Here is a 22,745-nt window from a genome sequence, read left to right as displayed (position 1 = left end):
TGTCACTTTGGGAAGTGTTTGGGGAAGGAGCTGGTCTGTCGCAGACATCTTTCCTGAAAATGTATTTTGTGGAGATCCTATGGGTAATCACTCCTACCCCATACCATACTTCATGTGGCAAACCCAAGTGAATTCTCCAGAATTCTTCTTCACCCTTCTCTCTACGTGCTTCCTCTCAGCCTGAGGTCAAAGGGAAGAAAGTAGACATTTCTCTATTGTGGCCAAACTGCCTGGGTTGATTAACGTGAAATGAAATTTTGGTAAGGATTTATGGCTTGGGGGAGCACAAATTTCACTTAGCATGTTCATTTCACATTTGCCCACGTGCTCAGATATATTTAGCTGGGGTTCCTCCCCAGCTGCTTTTCTGGTAACCTCAACCCAGCTTTAATGCAGGCCCACTTATCCAGCCCTTTGTATCCTCCTAGCTCAACTTCTCTCTGCTTTGGGAATGCTTTTCTTACTGTCTCCACAGTCCAAAACTACCCTTAAGCTTATTACTTATCCCAATGACCCTTTACATAGGAGGGGATGGAGAAGAGGTAAGGGAGAGATGGTTGGGTTCCACAAACAAGGGGTTCCAGCTTTATCATCGCACAAGACATACGGCCTCAGACAAGTATCTGAGTCCAGAATCCATCTTCTTTCAACGGAATCATGAAGTCCTGCCCATATATATACTCATTTTTAGTAAGAGGGCCCTAAAATACTGGTCAACTACGAGAAGATTATGGCATCCTGAATGATGGTCTCTCTGAGCCGAGGGGTCCTCAAAGAAAGGGAATTATCATTCACAAGGTCCCACCACGTACTAGACATCATCGTTCAAACTTTCTGACTTCACTCCATGGTAAGAAATACTTTTTCCATGATGACGCAGTACATACGTCGTGTGTGAATTGTAGCTGAAACAAAAATTTCAGAAAACAACACCTAATTTAGTAGGTGCTATATACTTATTCTGTTCCTCTCTATTCTCTTTATTACTATTATTTGAGGTGATGGTGTTACTTTCAGAATTTATTCCTCAATTTTCCTGTTCTTTTCATTCGCATGATCACCTTTCATCCTTATCACTGTCATAAGAGCTAGGCATTTGTACATTCCCATTTTGCAGATGAAGAAATCGAATTTCAGTGGGATTCCATAATTTGCACAAAAACACTCAATTCCTAAGTGGCTGAGTGAGTTGGTATTCTGAGTTTGACTCCAAAGCTCATTCTCCTTCCAAGTTACCTTACTGCCTGAGATGCCAATAACTCCTTTTGGCTGATGAGGAAACTGATGCCTAGGGAGAGGGGACTTGCCCAAGGTCACACTGGAATTAGTGACAGAGCTCAAAACTGAACAAGATACATCCCAGGACTCCACAGGCCCAGGCACTGGAATTTAGGTTCTTATGGATAGGATATTCTTTTCTCACTGACAGCTGTTTGTTTCCTTTCTTCCTTGAAGTCATTCTGCATTAGATGAAGTTGAAAGAGGCCCAGGAATCACTCTCCCTGGACAAAGCTGAGCTTACTGATGGGGAAAAAGTGTCTCTCAAATGTCTTTTGGTAGGAAGTATGCCATTCTGCACATCGCTGCTTCCACTGGAATTGAAAGTCATGTTGGCTTAAATTAAAAGCAAAACTCTTGTTTGCTGTACCTCTCTGCACACACAGCAGGTTTTAACCTAGTTTCAGGAATGCAATCTATCTTAATTTAGCATAGTTTCAAATCTCCCTGTCTCTCGTCTACTCTTTACCCAACTCAGAAGCAGGGTGCTGTCAATAGTAGTACGTGCAGCCCACCAGGGAGAGTAACACAGCTTGCCAGTGGGAAGTGGATCTGGGGTGCATTTAAACTTGGCCAGGATTTCTTAAAGTCTTCTCACAGGGAATTTACAAGACAACAATGTTAGCAGCTGTCAGACAACAGTTCCCAGGACACAGGCAATTCCAGCAGAGGTGTGTGAGTAGAAAAGGCCCCAGCACAAGTCAAATCAGAAGGGTACTTCACCAAGGCAGTTTGAGGTGATTGAGCAGAAGGAAGGGCTGGAGTAATGGCCAGAGGGAGGTCAGGAAGGTAAAAACAAAGATGGTGACAAGAGCTTCATGTGGGAGGTAAGGCAGGCTGGGAGCAGGGATCAGGCAGCGAGCTCAGAAACCAAGAAGATCGGCAGCAGATGGAGCATGAATGAGGTACAGACATGGGATGTGGTTCATGGGCATGGTGAGAGAGGGCTGGGGTTCCCCTCTGATGTATACTCTGGAATGGAACATGACATGGGACAAGCTAGTGGGTAAAGCACGTTGCCAATGGAATGAAGTAGCTATGAGACCAAGAGAAGGATCAGATGTCAGTCCCCTCACCATAGAGTACCTGGGAGTCTATTTTGGTTTCAGTTTAAGAGTAAGAATGGATGCTAACATGATCATGGGGTGGAATCAGGGAAGAGACAGCTCTATTCCCTTCACCTTTACCAGACACAGTTACCACTCTAACTGGCCCCATCACACCCCAGTCCCATCCCTCAGAGCCTCTCTCCTAGCTTAATGCACAACATCATATTTCGACCTTTGCTTGATAGAAACTAAACCCCACATAGTTTCCCGAATGATCCTGTTGAAGCATTATTAGTCAGATCTTGTCACTCCTCAGCACAGAACCCATTGCATGGCTCCCCACACATTTTGGCCTGCACCTACCCATGCTGCCTCACTGACCTCCTCCTCTACTCCAGCCACACTGACCTCCTAGCTGCTTTTCAAACAAGCTAGGCATGCTCCTGTCTCAGGGCCCCTGTTACTGCTGTTCCCTATGCCTGGATTTCTCTTCTCCCAGACATCCTCACAACTTGCTCCCTCACCTTCTGCAAGTCTTTGCTCAAACATCCCCTTCTCTGACTACCCTATTAAAACTGCACCTGTCCACCACCCCTCACTGACACTCCCTCTGCTCCTTTCTACAGCATTTGTTATCTTGAAACTTATTCTATAGTTTAGTGTTTTCACTTGCTTATCATTAGTCTCCCACTAGAATGTAAGCACCACAAGAGCAGGCAATTGTGTCTGTTTTGATCATTGCTGGAATCCCCAATACCTAAAACAGTACTGGCATGATCCACCCAACTCTCCAACCTGATATCTTAAACCCTCATATTTCCAGTTATACTTGCTTAAGTTCCAGTCACATGGGACACACCTTATATTTTTCTACCTTATGCCTTTATCCGCATAGAATGTTTTTCCTTCTCTCTTTCTTAAATAATAAAGTCCTTTTCGTTCCTGAAAGCCCAGGGTACTAGCACTTCTTCCACAAAACCTTCTCAAATACCTACTGATGTTTCTCTTAAATCTCTATTTTAAATGTATTTTCTCTGGGATTTTATAATGTGTTTTGAGAGTGGTGTGACAGGACTCTAGGTCCTGATCAGTTCCAAAAGCATATGGAATCAGTTTTTTTTTAGATGCTTCTAACACTGGCAATGAAGTTTATGTTCTGGTTACAGCCAGAATAATTTATTTCATATATTGAAATATGCAATTATTTCACTTATTTCATGTCTTGAGCTAATAAAAACATGTTTCTAGAAAACAGAACAATCTGTAGGATGCAGCAGTCAAGAGAGTGGGCACTGGAGTGAGGCAGATCTGGGTTCAGTCCCTGACTTCTCAGAACCTAGAGAAAGGGGAAACATTAAGAATCAATGGGGCTTCTTTTGTTGCTCAGATGTAGCCTCTCTTTCCAGCCAATATGATGAGCAGTCTCACCACCCTCCCCCTCTCTGTGTGGGACATGACTCCCAGGGGTGTGGACCTTCCTGGCAACGTGGGACAAAGATCCTGGAATGAGCTGAGACTCACCATCAAAGGACTGAGAAAAACCCTAGAATGAGCTGAGAATTAACATCAAGAGACTGAGAGAACCTTCTCAACCAAAAGGGGGAAGAGTAAAATGAGGCAAAGTGTCAATGGCTGAGAGATTCCAAACAGAGTCGAGAGGTTATCCTGGAGGTTATTCTTACGCATTAAGTAGATATCACCTTGTTGTTCAAGATGTAGTGGAGAGGCTGGAGGGAATTGCCTGAAAATGTAGAGCTGTGTTCCAGTAGCCATGTTTCCTGATGATGATTGAACAATGATATAGCTTTCACAATGAGACTCTGTGAATGTGAAAACCTTATGTCTGATGCTCCTTTTAGCTACTATATCAACAGAAGAGTAGAACATATGGAATAAAAATAAATAACAGGGGGAACAGATGTTAAAATAAATTCAGTTTGAAATAGTGGTAGGTGAAGGTGAGGGGTAAGGGGTATGGTACGTATAGTTTTTTTTTTCCTCTCTATTATTGTTTTATTTCTTTTTCTGTTGTCTTTTTATTTCTTTTTCTAAATCGATGCAAATGTACTAAGAAATGATGAATATGCAACTATGTGATGATATTAAGAATTACTGATTGTATATGTAGAATGGAATGATTTCTAAATGTTTTGTTAGTTAATTTTTTTTAATTAATAAAAAAAGAAAAAAAATATTGACAACTTTAAGTTAAAAAAAAAATCAATGGGCTTGTTTTCTTTAAGTTTCCTTCTAGCTCACAGAGTCTCAGAGGCACTGAATCCACCAGGCTCTTCCTAATCCTCTTTAGAACTTGGGGACTTACAGCATTTGCTACATGGATAACTTTGTTCAGTAGAAAAGTCCAGGTCCCTGAAAATATTGGGTATTTTTGCATTCCTGGGAGAATGTGGGTCAGCTCCCCAAGTGGATGAATAATCAAACATGGGGGTTTAATCCATACTCAGCTGATGGGGCCCTACTTCCTTTCCCGGGTTAGGTAGCTGCAGTACTCTGACCACTTTGGGACTTAATGACAGATATTCTTATAGATTTTTAAAATCATTTCTCATGGGTATGGAGTTAGGGAGGGTAGAGGCTATATTGAGTTAAATTGGTAATGAGCTCTTTTCTCACAGTGCTTTGGAGATGCTCACCTAATCTACTGACTCTGAATAAGCAATTTGGCTGCCTAATTAGGTTAACCAACAATCTCCCTTTTGACACCCAGGCTGCTTGACAATTTTGGGGTAACTATAATATGATTTCATTGTTTTTTCAAAGTGATTTTTTTCTCAGTTTGCCTCTGGGATTAAAGTAGGAGTAATTTCTTACTCTTCCCTGGGACCACCAAGCCTCTTCAAGCCCCCAAGCCTTGGTTCATGCAACTTCTCTTCTGGGAATGCCTCCCTCAGATCCCAGATGAAAGACTACCTGCCTGCAGGCTCAGCTACCTGAGCAGAATGAAGGAATGAGCCTGTGCGCCCTCAGGGCAAAACAAATGGCTCATTTTATTCTCCTCCCACAGCTCTTTAAAAAATTAATATTAATAGCTAGCGTGAATTAAGGATCCACACAGAACAGACGCTTCACACATATTTTAGTAAAGGCTCACAACAATGCTTCAAAGAAAAAAGTTGCCCTGCTGTTTTAAAATCAAGGAAACTGTGGCTTGGGCAGGTGAAATGACTTGCCAAAGGTCATACAGCTGGGGCATGTACAGTTAGGATTTTGACACCAGATCTCCGCATTGGACTCCAAAGCCAATTTACTTTCTACGCTGCAACACTGCCTGTTACATCTCATAGGGCCACAGACTTAGAGCTGCCCCTTCCCTTGCCCCATTCATTTAGACTCTATATTCTACAATAATGTTTGACATGTTGAAGGAGCTCAACACAGTTAGAGAACGAATCTACACAGGAGACCCTGTGTCAGCCTGACTCGATGATTGGGAATGGAGCTCAAAATGCAAACTAGGGTTTCTGAGAAATATCTATTGAACGCTGTGTGCCTGGCATGATGCCAGTTCCTTGTTGCCACCACCCAGCCTACCAGCCCCACTTGGCCAGAGAAGCCTGAGGTCTGGCTCTGCCTGACAAGCCCCAGGCAAGAAGATTTGCGTTTACATTTCCCAGTCAATTCTGTATTTATTTTGGATCTTAAGCAGTGACATAAAAGCTGCTGACATTAACCTTCAGGGGTAGAAATTGGCTTCAATGGACCCCATAAAAGTTATTACTGATGGCAGCTGCATGCAACATCACCGTGACCTCAGCAGAAGCCTCCACCACTATCAATACAGTTGACAATGACTGATTGACGAATGTAAGGCTCAGGGTAGACGCAGAACCAACGTTCCTGTGGTTGATGGTTGCCAGGGTTATGCTTGGTGTTCCACATTTATTTGGTCACACATTTTTGGTCGATTCGATAGAGAATCCAACACAGTCGCTGACCCAAATGGAAGGGGACATAGGGCTTAGACCACAAGATCAGAGAGACTTGAGTTCAAATCTGAGCCCTGCTGACTTACTGGCAATATGATCTCTGGCAAGTCACTTGACCATTTTGGAGCCTCAGCTGCCCCATCTGAGAATTGGGTATGCCTTGCTCTTTCTCATGGGGTTGTAATGAGGATCAAGGGCAATCACACATCTAACATGAGGCTTGGCACACGGGAGGCCTTCCCCAGGGGTTGCTTGCTCCCCTCTTCTCTTGAAAACTGGCCACCCTATGATGTGTTGGCTAATACGTCCAGTGGAATTAAGCCCTGTTCTGATGGTGTGATATGAGTTCTACAGAAGAAAAAGGAGCCTGGGGCCAGGAGGATGGCTGGGCGATGAGAGGAGGGAAGGGGAGAATGATGGGAGAACAGGAGGGGCAGGGAGAAAGGAGGGAGATTCTGGAAAGAATGAAGACTCCTGGGATAGAACCTGGCTCCACTTAATTTGACATGCAACCCTTTGCCCACCTCTTTACCTCTCTGTGCCTTGGGTTTCTCAGCTCTAAATTGAGCTCTGTAAACCCAGTGAGAGAATGAAAGCAAGTCATTCCTATAAATCACAGTCATTATTTAGACCTGACTATAGCAGAGCTGTTAATATAACTTCCCAACTGGGAGCAAGTGGATGTGCATGTGGGCAACCATGGGGTGTCCGGGTTTGGGGAGTCCAGGTCTAGAAGGGGGGTGGAGGCCAGGGCACACTTTGTTAGAGCTGCCTGCCCACCTCCCTTGTTCGCCTGTCTTCTCTAAGTTCAGTGAGGCTTAGTGTGCAGGGGTCAGTATGAAAATGAACAATTCAGAAGAAGGGAGTGGGATGGCCAGGGGAAGTGGGTAGCCCCATTAACAAAGACTGAAACTTTTAGGTTCACGTAATATGCCATTATCACTCAATAGGGGCTTAATTCAACTCTCAGGTAATATATAATCATGTAGGTGCCATGCACCTCACTCTGTCATGGCTTCATTGAAAAATTATCATTTGTCATCATGGCAAGAAGCTTTCAAAAGAACAAACAATCCAGGTATTTTGCTGCAGAAAGAACTGACTGTAAGTTGGGTTATAAGAGTACAGAGTTTTAGAATCATATAGGCCTGAGTTTAAAGCCTATTTCTACCACTTGCTAGCTGTGTGACCTAGGCAGGTTTCTTACCCTCTCTGGGCTCCAGTTTCCTTATTCTGTGCAATGGCGATAATAATAATAATACCTACCTCAGAGGGCAGTAGGACAAGTAAATGAGATCATATAACTAAAGTGGTTAGCACTGTGCTTGATTCTGATAACTAGTAGCAGTCATTAACTATTATTCTTGTAATTATTATTATTTTCCTCTTGCACATTTCCATCTTAAAAATCCCACATTCATAACCAATCACTCAGAATCACAGAATCTTAGATTTAGGCAGGCCTAAACTGATTCTGACCTTCCCTGGTCTCCTATCTGATCCCAAATCTGGGCTCTGGTCCTGCAGAATCCAGGGCCTGCTTTAAGGTTACTAAGCCCCTACACCTCATCTCTGAATTGGTCTCTGCCCTGATCTGGAGGAAGAGGGCAGGAATCACATGCTAGGATCTTGCACTTGTAGCTGCCAACCAGAAGGGGGCACTGGTGCCTGACTCGGCTCCTCCTGTCCCAATCCCCACTGGCCCCCTCACTTCCTCCTTCTACTCTCCTGTGTAAGCGCCTCTGCCTCTCACTGGGCTTCCAAGAACAACAGCCCACCCCCAGGCAGCCAGGCTGTCCCCGGGTTCTGCTTCAATCTGAGGACCTTTTCCAGTGCTGTCTCAGTGTAAGCAAAGCTGCCCAGGGGTTGACTGGACACAAAGCCAGACCAGAGAGGGAGATCCTTGAGAGCAGCTGGCTGTAGGGCTGCATTTAAGCCACAGAACCCTCAAAAGATCTGCCAACAAGGTCCTAAGAACAAGGAGGACAATTAGAAAGTAAGTTCCCTTTCTTCCACCATAAAAAGAAGGCATGTGAACTAGTTGCCACTGTTTTCTCCCACTCTATGTCTTGGGCCTTGGAAGGAATAACTGCTGGGATGAGAGTGGAATAAGGCTCCAGAGACAGCACAACCCAAGATCTGTGCAGATGAGATCATGGGGAAGCTGAAGCAAAACCTCAAGCTTTAAATTATCCCAACGTGACACTTTTTTTGTTTGTTTGGAAGCTATCCTCTAATCGACATGAGAAATTGGGATGGGACAGCACCTGTGGCCATTTCCCAGGATTGTTGAACATCTGGAGGCTGGAGATTGTATGAGCAGGACCGGAGCACTGCTGGTGTGACAGAGGACAAGCTGCCAGGGATATGTTCCCTGCTGTCCTGCGCCCCCTGCTTCCCCCCCAATAGGTACCTTGTAAGCAATAAACCAGACCCTTAGGTGCTTCTTGAAGCTGAACCCAATCTCAGGCACGTCACCGATGGATGGGTATTTCACTTGACTGTGCAAAAGGCTCTGACTTTTGACCATTAAGAGCAAAGCAATTTTTCAACAACTTTACCAGAGCCCCAAGCAATGCAGCAGAAAATCAATATTGTAATTAAAACCCCTATACTGCAACCCAAGCTCCCGGTGCGGGTCACGCGGGGCCACTCACCAGTCTCAGTGTTCTCGTGCTCTGTGTCGGTGAGTGTGAGGTTCGAGTTGGCCCGGCTGGACAGGCAGGAGCTGCGCCCCGACCGAGTGCTCCGACCCCACAGCCGCACGGGGTGCTCAGGGGACAGGACGGTGTCGGCCTCCATGTCTGCATCAGAGCTGGCCCCCATGGAGTAGCCACAGTGGGGGAGGCCGATGTCTGTCCGGTACAAGGTCCCATGAGGGGGCGTCACATCCCCCAGGCCCAGCTCGTGCAGGGTGAAGTTGGCGCCTGGAAGGAAACACAGGTGAACCTGCTTAGTCTGCTGAGAAGAAAGAGGCCTTCCCCGGAAGCCTGGCCCCCTTGCCCCACTGCTGTTCTTTGAATTCACTGTGGCCCTCCATGCCCCATAGTGTTCTTTCTGCTCCTTCTCCACCAGCCCACATCCTCCATATCCTCTGAGGTCCAACTCAAATGCCACCTCCTCTGTGAAGTCTTCTTTATTACTTATTCCCCATACAGAAGTAATTGCTTCTTTTTCTTGAGCTCCCTCCCAGAGTCTTCGGCCCCTATCATACTGCACAGTAGAGCAGTTTCAGGGACTCTCTCCTTTGCTGGAGCATGATCTCAGCAAAGTCAGGGAACATGCTCATCCCTGATCCCTGCAGCTAGAACAAATCTGGTACTCAGTAGGGGATCACAAATGTTTGTTAAATTAAACTGTGGGTTTCAGGTGTCCTCTTTCAGTCCAGGAAGGACTTCTAAGAAAGGAGCACTCCCGAGCATGGGGGCGGGCTAGCAGGTAGCTCTCCTAGGACCAGTTCCTTCCCAGCCAGGTCAGAAAAGCCCAGCACATGAAAGTGAAGAAGTTGTGGCCAGCAGAGAAAAGTCAGCTTTGCATAGAGGATGTAAGCGAAGACTCACACTTCCCATAGCAAGTAGGCTGTGACAGGCAATCCGTAGACTTCGGAATAACCCCGGGAGGAGGGCACACAGCCAAGGTTGGGCCGGCAATAACTATCTCTGGAGGGATCGGAAAGCCTGGCAATGCCTAGAAGTGAGGCCCGGGGAACACATGGGTGAGGCCAGTTTTCCCGGGGATTAGTGAAGGAATGCCGACTTTCGCGGGAAAGCACAGCCTCAGTGTTACTCTTGCATGTTAATTCAATGTCCACTCTGCTTCTCCCATATTTCTGATATTCCCAGCAGTATTTTGGGCACAGGAGGAAAAGTGGGTGGACTAAGGAACTAAGGTAATATCTGATTAAACCAATGCTCTGGGGAAGGATTTATAGTGAGAACGCACTCACATATGAACAAATCCAGGCTGGCCCTGAGCCTCTGCTGGGGACATAGTAGTGGTGCCTTCTTTATATGTAAATTGCAGTGCCCATGTCTGCCTAGGAGATGATAATGTTTTCTCCCTTTTTACAAGGACAACAAGGGTTTTCTCTCCTGAGTCCCAAGTGCTAGGGTGGCATCCAGACTAACTGGGCAGAGCTCCTTGAGCTCTGTCCACCTATTGAGCATGGGGAGGGCAGAGGTAGAAGAAAGTTTTGAGACTGCTTATCCCTTTCCCTCCTTCCTAACTTAGAAAACTCAGGCCCAAAGATGACAAAAGTAGGTAGCATTTACGAAGTCCCTACTCCAGGTCAGGCACTGTGCCAAGTAAAGGAGACACAACCAAAAACATGACTAAAGGCTAAAGGTCAAAGTGGAGAGACCTCTTGAGAGTGATCTGGGAGCCCAGAAAGTTGGTAGAAGGTTTGGTTGGGGCACTCCGAGAAGAGGGTTTGTGGTTGAGAGTGAATGTGGATAAATGGAGTAAGGAGAGAGGAGAAGAGATGTTTTGAAGGACTCTGAAACCATGGGTGGTACTGAATAAGACAGGTCTACAAAAGAAAGCAAGAACACAAGAGTTGGAGGGAAGCGGCAGAGGAGGTGTCCTATTCTAACGGTGTGTGTGTCCCTCTTACACTTAAGCCTGTGCTCCCTGAGTGTTCTATTCATCTCTGCAGTAAATACCTACCACATCTGGTACAGAGTAGGGGCTCGGGAACACTAACAGTACTTTAGAAAATGGGTGAAAGGAGAGGGAAGAGAAGGCAATGGGAAGGCTGCTGTGGGATGAGGTTAACCCCAAGTTGAATACTCGGGCTAAATACTGGTACATATTTAACGAACAAGGTTAAACTCATGAGATATTTCCATATTGGTTGGTAAAAAAACTGATACCCGACCCCTCCACTCAGTGCCCCACCCCAACTCGGTTCCAGGTACTTTAGACCTTCCCTACAACCCACCCACCCCCATCACCCCATGATCCAGTAACCAAGCAGGGGCCTCTGGGGTGATAGGCCAGACAGACATTTTGATGGGCCAGAACCTGGTCCAGGCTGGATATAAAATAATTTGAACAACACCCCTGTGTATTTCACTCCAATTTGCCCCCCACCCCATTTTGCTCTCCTTCCCAAGGAAAAAAAAATGTGGAAAACTCCACAGGGGAGCCTAAAATCCCTTCGCTTTGCTTCCTCCCCTCTCTGTATATCGTTTGCAGCCTCATTTGCCTCCCTCTAATCCCCACTCTCCAGCCCGGTCCTGTACAACCCTGCTTCTCCCTTCCTCCCGTACAGTGTTCCACTGGGTCAGCTCTCAAGGGAGGCTGCTCATACGCTGTGAAGAATGACTGCTCCATGAGGTGAAAAATCAAATGTATTTGCAATAAACAGCCTGGACCGGCATGATTTCCATGTGGCCTTTCCTGCATACACCTTCCAGAAGCCAGACTCAGTGTCGATTTGAGCGAGTCGACGTCCTAGGGCTGGAGAAATGCAAGGTGAATAGGGTAGCCTCTGAGGGCTCAGTGGCCCTGTCTAGCCTGGCTGGCCCCTCTGATGTGGGAGTTTGGAAGATTTATTTCATCAAACATGAAAAGTTCTAATAGTCCGTTTGCTTTGTGTCCTTCTCGCCTTTTTCCTGAGGAGCCCAGGACACGGGTTGATATCCACTTCATTCAACATCTAGCTGTGTAATCTTAGGTTGGGGACATCAGCTGAGTCCCAATGTCCTCGCCTTTAAAATGAGGTGATAGATTTATGACCTTTACCTTCAAAGGAATTTTGAGGATCCACTGAGGTACTTCAGGGGAAAGGATTTTGTAAACGCTAATGCATACAACTGCCTATAAAATGAAAACACTATTTATTTATTATTTACAAAGATAAAAAGGGACTTCTCTACTGAGCTCCCTGTGCTCAGGCAGTATCCAATCCAGGCTAGGCTGGGTGGGACTCACTGAATAATACTAAGCATGGGGTAGACAAAGCTAAAAGAAAGCTTTGCGAACATCTGTCCCTTCTCCTCATTCCTAACTCAGAAAACTGAGGCCCAGAGATGACAATGGGAGGTAGCATTATGGAGTACCTCTTCCATGTTGGGAACTGTGCAACTGCTTTATTGCAGCCCTCATTAATCCTCATGGCAACCCTACTATTAACAGGCAACCCTACAAAGCTGGGACAGAACTAAGATCTCCCGTTTGTAAAGTGTGGGAGCCAGGCTCACAACAAGCCAACTTTCACGGGATGCAGTCCCTTGGGGAAGAGTGGAAATGAGGAGGTCAAGCCATGGGAAAGGGGAGGGCGGTGGACCACCTCTTCTAACCTCTGCGATCCTGGGCAAGTGATTTATCCTCCCTAAGACCCAGTTGATTATTTTATAAAATGGAGATCACAACTGTATCTATCTCACAGGGTTGCTGTAAGGATTAAATAACAGTGTCAAAAAGGACATAAACTACCCAGCACAGAGCCTGGCAAACCCTGTGTGTGAAGTGGGAGGAAGGGCAGGGCCGGAGCAGAGTGGGCAGTCTGGGATTGGTGGTGACCCATCAGGTATCAAAGAGGGCTTAATTCTTTTTCTGCAGGCAGAAAAAACAGGAATCACTGAGGCACCAGGGTGTGAAGCAAATACCATAGCAGGTGTGGGGAACAATGAGCAGTTCAGCGGGGTGTGGAGAGGGAGAGAACAGAACTGTTCGGGAAGACAGAGAGATTTGAGGAAAGCCCTGTCTGCCAGGTTAAGCAGCTTAGAGTTCAGTTGAAGGGTGAGGAGGAGCCATTTATAACCTTCCCTCTGACTCCAGCACAGAGGATGGCCCATGGGGGCAGCACTGCATAGCAGGCGTTGTGACCAGCCCTCCGGAGGCTTTGACAGTGGCCTGACCTGAAACTGTGGCTGAAGGGATGGAGAAGGATCGCAAAGGTAGTCCAGGGTTGGATGGATAAGCTTTGGTTAGAATTGTATGTAGTAAGAGAAAGAGCAAGAGTCAGGCACCAGAATATCTCCCAAATTCCAAAGTTTTTAGGTCTAACCATCTTTGGAGCATCTTCTCTCAAGGTCTTCTTTGTGTTTGACACAAAGAAGGTGCTCAAGATATGCGTGTTGAATGAAGGAATAAAGGAATAAGTAAGAAAAGTAATAACTGACACAACGAGCACTTTCTTTGTGTCACCATGCTTACTTCAAAAACACATCCTCTATGTCCTCACACCACCTCACTGTAGTAGGGACTCCTCGTGACCATTTAAAAGATGAGGAAGCCTGGAGGAGAAGGGGTGGCAGCTCTGGACCCAGCCTGGGAGCCCAGCTTGTTACCACCTCCTGCCAAAGAAAAGGGTGGATATGAAGATAAATGGACTAAGAAGGAACCACGGGGCAGGCTTTACCAGACCCACAGGTTGGAGATGTCAGAACACCGAGACTCGGTGTCGACTTGCGTTCCTGCTCATCGGCGCCCATGCGAGGTGTGCGCACACCTGTGGCCACGCCCCTATCCTCCCGGCCCGCCCTCACCTGCGCGGCAGAATTCCTCGGCCTCCTGCGGCACCATGTCCTTGACGCGGCTGCCGTAGGCGAGGCGGGCATCCTGATCGTAGGCCTTCAGGGTCTCACTGGAGCTGTAGGACTTCTGCGGAGCTTTGCCCTCCTCGCTGTCGGCGGACGAGCTGGTGTAGCGGCGCTCGGCGTCGCGGCGCCGGGTGAGCGAGCGGTAGGGCTTCCTCTCCTTCACGTCCATGGCCCCCGGCCCGCGCCCCTCCACATCCACGAACAGCGTCCGCGCCGCCCTCAGGGCCGAGTGGTCTGTAGCAGGGGGGAAACCAAGGAAAGGGCCGTGAGCTTCGGCCCCAAGACACAAAGGCCATACCTAGGGTCTTTCGCACCTCTATTCACTCTCCCAACGGCCGTGCGCGGTGGACGCGGGACTTCAGGCCGGAAAGCGAGGGAACTGCGCCAGCACCGCACGCCCTAGGCAGTGGGGGCGGATTGGCGCCACCTAATTACGGAATCCAGTTTCTTTCTGCTCCTGGGTCTTTCCACCAAACAAACGCTTCAGCCTCTCCCCAAGAGATGGGCCTCAACAAAGCCCTTAGCGACCCACCTAGACAGGAACCATGTGCTGGGACAGGGCCTGACAGGGAAGGGAGACTCCCTAAGAATTCCTAAAATGAATGGCCATACTCAGGCAGTAGAGTAAGCATTTTGCATGTATCGTCCCATCAAGTGGTTTGGAGGAGTAATGCCATCACCAATCTTTTTTGGAATGAGCCAAGGTATAAACAACCAACCCAGACTTGTCACACCAGATAAACCACGTAATTATTTGGGTATTGTCTGCCTCCTCTCACTGACAGGTGAGCTCAGGAAAGGAGGAACCTGTACTGCTCACTCCTGATCTATAGCCCTAGAGTGAGGCCTGGTGCCCAGTAGGCTCCCCAAAACTTTAATCAGCTACTGGATCACCATCAGATGATTGAGAACCTTAAGTTCAGTACCTCCTTCGAGGTCACTTAGATGTTATATAACAAAGCCTGGGAAAGTCTTTTTGACTCTAAAGCCTGAGTTTTTCCTATTCTATTATGCCTCCTTGGAGTTCCTGCTCTCAAGCCCCTAACTATACAAAAGGGTGTTTCCATACTAGTCATGAACTCATAATAATAATGGTATTAACGGTAGTAGCCACTGTGCTGTAATTAGCAATAGCTAATATTTATTGAATGCTTACTTTTACTATTATTATATGTGATATAGTTTCTAATGCTCATTCCAATTCTGTAACATTGATACTATGATTATCTGCAAATTACAGATGAGAAATTGAAAGGTTAAGTATGCTGCCCAAGGTTACACAGCCTTTGAGTGGTGGAGCCAGAATTGATCTAAGCAATTGAACTTAGGGCACATGGGAATAACCATTAGCTGGTATTGTCTCTTCAGGCTGTCCCAGATGAACTTCCAATGTCCATAACTTGTTACTTCTCTCCTTCTGCCCCCCCAATAGCCATTCTGAGTCTTCAGGATGAAGTCCAGTTTCTTGGTTCTATCTGGAGGCTCTCCTCCGTCTGGCCCATCTCACTTCTGCCTCAATGAACTACCTGTACTTCCCTGGTCATTAATTCTATCGGTTCTCTACCTTTGTGTATGCTGTTCCATCATAGGGCATCCAGTTATCTATTTTCCTATCTGCCTTTCCCCTTGACTATAGCTTCTTGAGGATAGGTCTGGGTTTTCTTATCTTGCTTCCCCCAGAAATGAGCACAGAACTTGGCATCCATTGTGTTCACAAAATATCTGCTGAGTGAATGAATGAGTAAAATTACTTGGCAGCCACTTCGTTCCTTCTCACCAATCTTAAGTAACATAAAAAATTAGACAAATATAATACATAATTGCATTATAAATAAATGGTGCATCTAAGATTGAATTGAAGTCACTGCTTAGCTACATTCTTTCTAAATTTCAAAGGCAGCCTGGGTTTGAAGCATGCGTCTACCACTTAACAACAGTATGACCTTGGGCAAGTTATGTAACTCCTCTGTGCTTCAATTTTCTCATCTTTAAAAAAGTACCAACCTTACAAATTTGTTCTGATGATTTAATGAGTTAATACATGTAATAGATACTCTGGCAAATAATAGGTGCTTGATATATGTGAGCTATTATTGTCATCAAGGAAAAAACACCACATTATTTTTAAAGGACCTAACTGAGAAGTCCCCAGCTAGGTGTAAGCTATAATTGAAGGAGGAATATCCCCTCAAAAATATATGTTAATAAGACTGAGACATACTTTAGGCTAAGTTGGTGGGTGACAATTCTTATCAGTGTATGCCTGTTGACTGAAGACTTTGGCTTCAAGGCAAAGGCTTAGAACTACAAATTATTATTAAGATCATATTCTCCAAATTTGTGGCTTTCCTTTCACAAATCAGAGGCCATGGGAGAACATTTGCCTTCATTATTTCCTTTAAATTTTTTACATTTTAGGCTTAAAATAGCAATTCAGTAAATATTTATTTTTTTGAACAGATGGGAGGTCAGTCATGGTTCACACTCAAATTGGCATTTAATAGAGAGGGAAAGAAGAGTTTGGGATGCAAAAGACATGACAACAGAGAAAAACTTTCCTCTGAGCAAAAAGTCTCTAGAACAGTAATGTTGAGATCCTGGCAGGCAAAAATTGGGTGAAATGCTGGGGAACAGCACCTCTCTCAGATCCTAAGACCCTCGTTTACAAGCTGGGAACAGAAGCAATGGGCATACTCATACTTAAACATGTTGGTTCCCTCCTCACCCTACCAATTCTGGGCTCTCCATTGCCAATAAAACCCATTAGCATGACATTAAAGGTTTTCACAACCCAATCCTGGCTAACTCTTCCTCTGTTTCCTCTGCCTGCAGAACATACTGCCATTCTAATTCATCTCTTCCAGGCACACTCTCTTTATTTTAGTCCCAAAGAACTGCTTGCCCTTTGCCAGCCATTTAGCATTCTTTTATATCAGCGAGCCTCTGTGTACATTGTTTGTTGGGTTCATTTAAGGGAGACACCAGGAGAGAAGCGGGCAGGATGGTAGGCAGCGCTCAGAGTATTCTCCCTGCTACTCTTAGCTCTGTGGCATCTCTAGCCACTATCTCTCCCACCAGGTGGTTCCCCTGCTAGGCCTCTACCTCTTACTGGGCTCTGACAATGTCATTCCATCCCCTCATCCCTCCAGGCCTAGGAGTATAAGTTTCCCACTGTTGCTAGACGCTTGGTGTCTCACAATTCTGGTTGATTCCCTTAACCTGTTCACTTCTCCATCCTTCATTAAACCCTGTTCATTTGAACCATTTGGGGTGAATTTTGCTTCCTGTTGGGACCCTGACTGATATCTTGTTGACTTTCAGCAGTTGGCATTATCATCATCATCAAAACAGTGATACCAACAGCTGCCACTCACTGAGGATTTATCATAGGCCGGGCCCTAAGAGAAGTACTTTGGATGATCTCATTTAGCTGTCAGCACACCTGCCACTGTGTATTGGTCCCATTTTACTGATGGTGAACCTGAAGCTTAAAGAGGTTAAATAACAGATTTAAAATCACATAACATAAAAAGAACTGGATCTGTCCAATCTGAACCTTCCTTCCAACACTACTTTACCACTCACAGTAGTAGAATGAACTCCAGGTTTGGAGTCAGTCCTACTGCGGCCACCTCCTAGCTGTGTGGCCCTGGACAAGTCCCTTACCCTAGGGGGCCTGTTTTGTTAGATGCTTTGTAAACTGTGCTATGTCAGTATAAGAAAGTGGAAAATTATTGTCATCACCACCATCCTCCTCCTCGTCATAATCTCATAATTGCTTTGTTGTTATTTCTAACTAAAAAAAAATTGTTGCTACCTTAAACATGGACTAGATTAAACAGTTGAATTTGTTCTAGAAAGCTCAAGTAGCAAATACCTAATGAACACAACTAGCAGCTTGCTCATTGCAGGCCTTTGGCCTCAGCTCCAATTGTGGCTCCAGCTGAGATTTAAAATCAAGACAAAGAGCATTTGGCCGCGCCTGAGAGCCCTGGCACTGACCACACGTGTGAGCTGTGCCAGACCCTGGCAAGGACCCTGCACACAAGCCTGCTCCTGAGGCAAGGCTTTCTGAAGCTCTTCTGCAAGTAAAACCTGTGGTACCACAAAGGTGCCTTCGGAGAAGGAATTGAGTTCATTCCCACAAACCGTTAACAGACCAGTCTTTTGCCAGGCACTAGGGGCCCCAAAGATGGGCAGGACATGGCCCACCCTTGACAATGCGCTGTCTCTCCGGGGTGTTGGCTTTAGGCATCATCAACCACAAGAAGGATGAGTGAAAGCCAGCCAGGCGAGGGGGCTTTGAGGTCAGGAGAGAAAAGAGGTCTAAATCTGCAGCATTTTCCACTCATCTCACATCAGACTACCTTTTATATCACAGCCCAGAACACACATACATCCACAAATTTCAGAAAACCATGTCGAACCTTACCTCAAGAGTGAAATCTGATGTATTCTATTTAGTCTATAAATAGAACAGAATTGTTAATGGGTTGCAATTTCAAAAACAGGTTTCAGAAACACTATTCTAGGTCACGGCACAGACAAAAGTTTGAGACATAGGGGGACCTGAAAATAGGCAGAAGACCAGTTATTACTGGAATCTAGACTTCAAGAAGGCAAAGAGGCTCAAGATAGAAGCTTGAGAAGTGAGGACCGAGCAGCCTGGTAGAAGGAATAATTTCCATGAATGCTTATAAGTGGATCATCAAATGCAAAATGCATGTGGGAGAGAGAGCCGGGATACAGATTTGGGAGCGAGTGCATCTTCCCGCTGGATTTCTGAGAAGACGGGATGCCACCGGGGGTCTGGAGCTGGCTGGAAGAATGGTGAGGGTGTGGGATGCAGAGAGAGAAGGGACGATCTGAGAAACAAAGCTTCTGGTGTTTGAGGAGAAACTCAAGAGGCAAACTTGGGCCTTTCAAGTGTGTCCAGCACATTGATGAAGGGGAAGAGGCTTGGAGCGTCTTCAGGGAGGCTTGCACTGGCGGTGCAGTGCTGACAAGAAACCTCTGCCCCTGCCAGAGCCCAGAGGGAAATGGGGCTGTTTTCACCCCTGGTTACCTCGCAACCTCAGAAACAAACCAGGAAACAAACGGACTGAATTCCTATTGGACTAAACTTCTAAATATTTTCCTTAGCATAAACACAGGGTGATATTTTTAGTTGTGTGTCAAAAAGGACCCATAAATATTTCAGAACTAAAATGTGTTCCACAAAATTTAAGTCCAGAGTATATGTGTGTTCATGTGCATGCGCATAAAATTATAACTTTTATTTTCCTTTGTCCCTTCAAAGTTTGGCCTTGCAAGTCCTTTGTTTTGAACGCCAACATCATATGGAGGTAAAGTCTGGGGATAGGAGAGCAGGGGGTCCCCACTCTGAGCACCTATTATATGCCAGGTACTGTATTGGGCTATGTGCAAATGAAAGAAGGAGGCATCATTACCTCCACTTTGCAGATTTGGAAACTGAGGCATAGTAATACTCAAGATCACACAATACACCGGACTGGGACCCAAGAGGTCTGACTCCCAAGTCTGTGTTTTCTGTTGTAGCACCTGGAGGATGTTTCTCTGTCATTTTGGGGAATCCTTGCCCTTTAAAACAATGAAACAGTAATGGTAGCTAAGTGCACGGCCTGTATACACCTTACCTCATTTAATTCTCTCCACACCCCTAAAGCAGCCCCAGGGCTTCGAGTGAGTCAGTATCTTGCCCAGTACAGAAAGAAAGTAACAGGGCCAGGATTCAAACTTGGGTCTGTCAGACCCCAAGGCTCAAGTTTTTAATCATATAACCTATTCTACTTCCCACAGAGGTCATCTCTGATTCTAATTTGCTTAAATGTTCTATTTGTTATTTCACTTTGTTTTTTAAACAGTATTAATTCCTATGATGAATGGAGTTAGCACCTGACCCAGGCTTCTGGGAGAAAATGCTTTTGCAGCTGCCTCTCTAAGCTTGCCCAGCACAGAAAGACAGCACCGTTGGGCCGGCGAAAGGGCCTTCCTGGGAACATGGTGGAGTGTGGCCGTGTGCCCAGGCCGACTGTGGGGACATCCCTAATCAGCAGGCTGCCAGGCAGGTGACAGATGGTGCTGCTGCCTCTGGGAGCCATTTCACCCTTCTGTTTGAAGGCTCGTCAGAGGCCAGGTATCAAAGGGCAGATGGCTGCTGCACGGGCACGGCTCCTCCAGTGCCCAAGTGGGAGAGCTTCCATCAGAGTTGTGCTGATTCCTGGAAGGGCTGAGCACACACAGGACTCTGACACACTAGGCCTCTGAATAACAGGAGAAATTAAGATGGCTGTGTTTTCCAGATTTCTCGATCTACATTCTTTCACACCAGGATGCATCCTACAATCATGGGTAGGCTAGGGAGAGTTTCTTTCCTTATTCACAAAGCTCTTTATAAGCCAATGAGCACCCTTACAAATGGTGGCATCAGAGAATCAGAAAATGTGTTTTTATCACAGGGTTCAAAGCAACATTAAAGCACAGCTGCTTGGATACATCTCCACCAAGTGGTCACAGCACCTCTGCTTGCATAATTCCAAATATGGGGAGTTCACCTCCAGGGATGGTTCTGGCTTTTAAACCATGCTTCCTGCTAGGGAGCCAAAACCTGCCTCCTTTTAGCTTCCTTCCTTGTGTCTCAGGAAACAAGCCAAAGCTTTTGCCCCAGACTGAAGATGAAGCCCCTTATGTGTCCCTCGAGTCTTTGCTTTAGGTGAGACATGTCATTTTCAGGCCCTCACCTTCCTGATGACCTCCCTCGGCTTGTTCATCCACCCCCCAATCCTCTTTCCCAACTAACAAAGCTTTCTAAGTTTCTGGGCTAGATTTTCTGTTTCTGGGCATGGAGTTGAATCAGATGCAGGGAGCAGTCAGAGAGACAGATGGTATGCAGGTGATTCCTGCACAAGGAACACACAGGAGCCAACTGGCACAGGAGGCTGTGGGCTAGCAGGGCTGAGGGACACTAACACAGGCACGGGTGGGCAGGAGAGGCTTCTGAACAGGAGCTAACCAGGACACTGGGAAAGGAAGATATTCATGTTTGTTCTCATCCCTTTTGCACTGTGTTGAGTAGAATCCCCCAGGAGACTGTGGTGCAGCCTCAATGTCCCCCATGCACCCCTCTTCCCTACAGCCAATACTGTACTCCTTGGGGGCAGCTCAGCCTCCTCAGAAGCCCAGGCAACTGGAGCCTCAGATTGAGCTGGCTGTCTGCTGTCTGCTGAGTGTTTTTATGACTGACACCTTGAGACAATTTGCCTGTCTCTTCTGCGGTTCAGCCCTCCCACCCCACCCCACCCCACCTCACCCCGAAAGGGATTTCTTTTCTTCTCCCTCAAAAATCCCTTCAAGGGTCAAGCCCAGTTTATCAGAGTGGCAATTCTCTGTAAAAAGTTTGCAAAGGCCCCTCAGAGATCTGATTTCCTATGGCCTTGTTTTGGGGTCACACCCATGAGATCATCAGAGGGAGGGGAGAGAAAGTTAAATTGATTAATCACATATCCCTTTCTCAGTTCGAGGCTCTCAGCCTGTAATTACCTGGGGCTCCAGCATTGGGTTGCTGCTCTGTGAGGGGAGAGGAGAGAACTGGAGGGAGAAACCAGCATCCCAGAAAAGCAGGCATCTGAACGCCAACGATTCCTGAGCTGGAAGGAGGTCCTTTGTGAACTCAGCAGCTGTGGGAAGGGTGTGGTCTCTCCTCTCCTCTCTTCTTTACCAGCCCCTGGGCCTGATTCCAGGGCAGCTCTGGGCTGGTGGGCATGGGAGGGATTTAGAGACATCCTCTGCTCTTTTCATGCTGTACTTGCCAGGGAAGGAGTATTATGGCGGTGCTAATTCTAGCACCTCAATTTGGAAACTGGGTGCTGAGAAGTTTCTAGAGAGAAGGGAGCTGAGCCTTGGGAGGTCATAAACAGCTGACAGCCACCTCCCCAGAAAGTGAAGAACCATTTCATGCATCCTCGCAGGGCCTCAGTGCTCTCTTGTGTAACATGGGGTGGGAAGGGGTGGCATACTTATATTATCTATGCCCCAGGACTGTGCTCATATTCCAACACAGACAAAAAAACTGCAAATGAAAGTATTGTCAAGGGCCAGGAGTTCTGTTAGGTGCAATAATTGTAAACCCCCTTGGGGAAGTGTCAAGAAAGGACCTTATATAATACCAAGCTTGTTAGCTAAGTGTCTAAGAAAGGGATGTCAGGTTGGAAAGCATGGGAAAAAAGAAATGGCTTTGGCAGAATTTCACTTACATCTCTGTGCTCCCAAGCCTCAAAGGGATGGAGAAAAAGGTGCCTAACGATGGGAAAACCCTAATAGCCTGAAGCTGCCTCCATTTCCAATAATTAAAGGCAGACTTAATAGATATTAGAGCCCTCTTTCCAGCAGCTGGGTGGCCAGACCATTTTTACTTCAAATAATTAGCCACTGTAGGTCACACATGCCTGGAGACATCTAGATAAAGGCAGGGCTGGTCTCTCAGGGAGCTAATTGTGCCCAGAGTTCTACACACTGCCCCTACCCCTTTCATCCAAGGCCTCCAAGGACTTCACCATAGGTAATTAAGTTTCATAAGTGCCTTAAAGAAAGGGATTCTCTGTGGCAGAGTGAATGGAGAAGAGGCTGGTGTGGTGCAGGTGGGGGAAGCACAGGTGCTGCTGGCCCCAAGATGGAGGCAGAGACTGGGCCCTTTCAAGCCTCGGGCCTCTGTGCATTCCACCCTCAGACAGGGGGAACAGCAGACCTATGGCTTCAGCTGGCCACCTCCTGCTGAGTATGGCTCAACCACACCACCCAAAGCTCCTCTACATTTCTCTTCACTGGATAGCCTCTGGGCAACATATTTGTTGGAAGCTACAATTCAGGCAGAGGAAATTCACTACTCTTCTGGATTCTTAGAGTTA

The 22,745-nt window shown here is 46.4% G+C and overlaps 1 protein-coding gene across 4 annotated transcripts in view; it reads right to left on the bottom strand.

Moving 5' to 3' along the window:
- The window catches only part of TENM4 (teneurin transmembrane protein 4), a 780,788-nt gene that overhangs the window by 403,186 nt on the left and 354,857 nt on the right, over positions 1-22,745 (bottom strand). For all 4 annotated transcript variants that reach the window (XM_077113447.1, XM_077113449.1, XM_077113448.1 and 1 more), the window contains 2 exons: positions 13,768-14,055; positions 8,932-9,201 (listed from right to left, as the gene is read on the bottom strand). In XM_077113447.1, the coding sequence (XP_076969562.1) occupies positions 8,932-9,201; positions 13,768-13,990 (493 nt within the window). In that variant the 5' untranslated portion in view covers positions 13,991-14,055. The remainder of the gene's footprint in view (positions 1-8,931; positions 9,202-13,767; positions 14,056-22,745) is intronic.

Source organism: Tamandua tetradactyla, chromosome 8 (genome assembly GCF_023851605.1).
Source record: "Tamandua tetradactyla isolate mTamTet1 chromosome 8, mTamTet1.pri, whole genome shotgun sequence".
NCBI lineage: Eukaryota > Metazoa > Chordata > Mammalia > Pilosa > Myrmecophagidae > Tamandua > Tamandua tetradactyla.
This window is presented reverse-complemented; position numbering and strand designations above follow the sequence as displayed.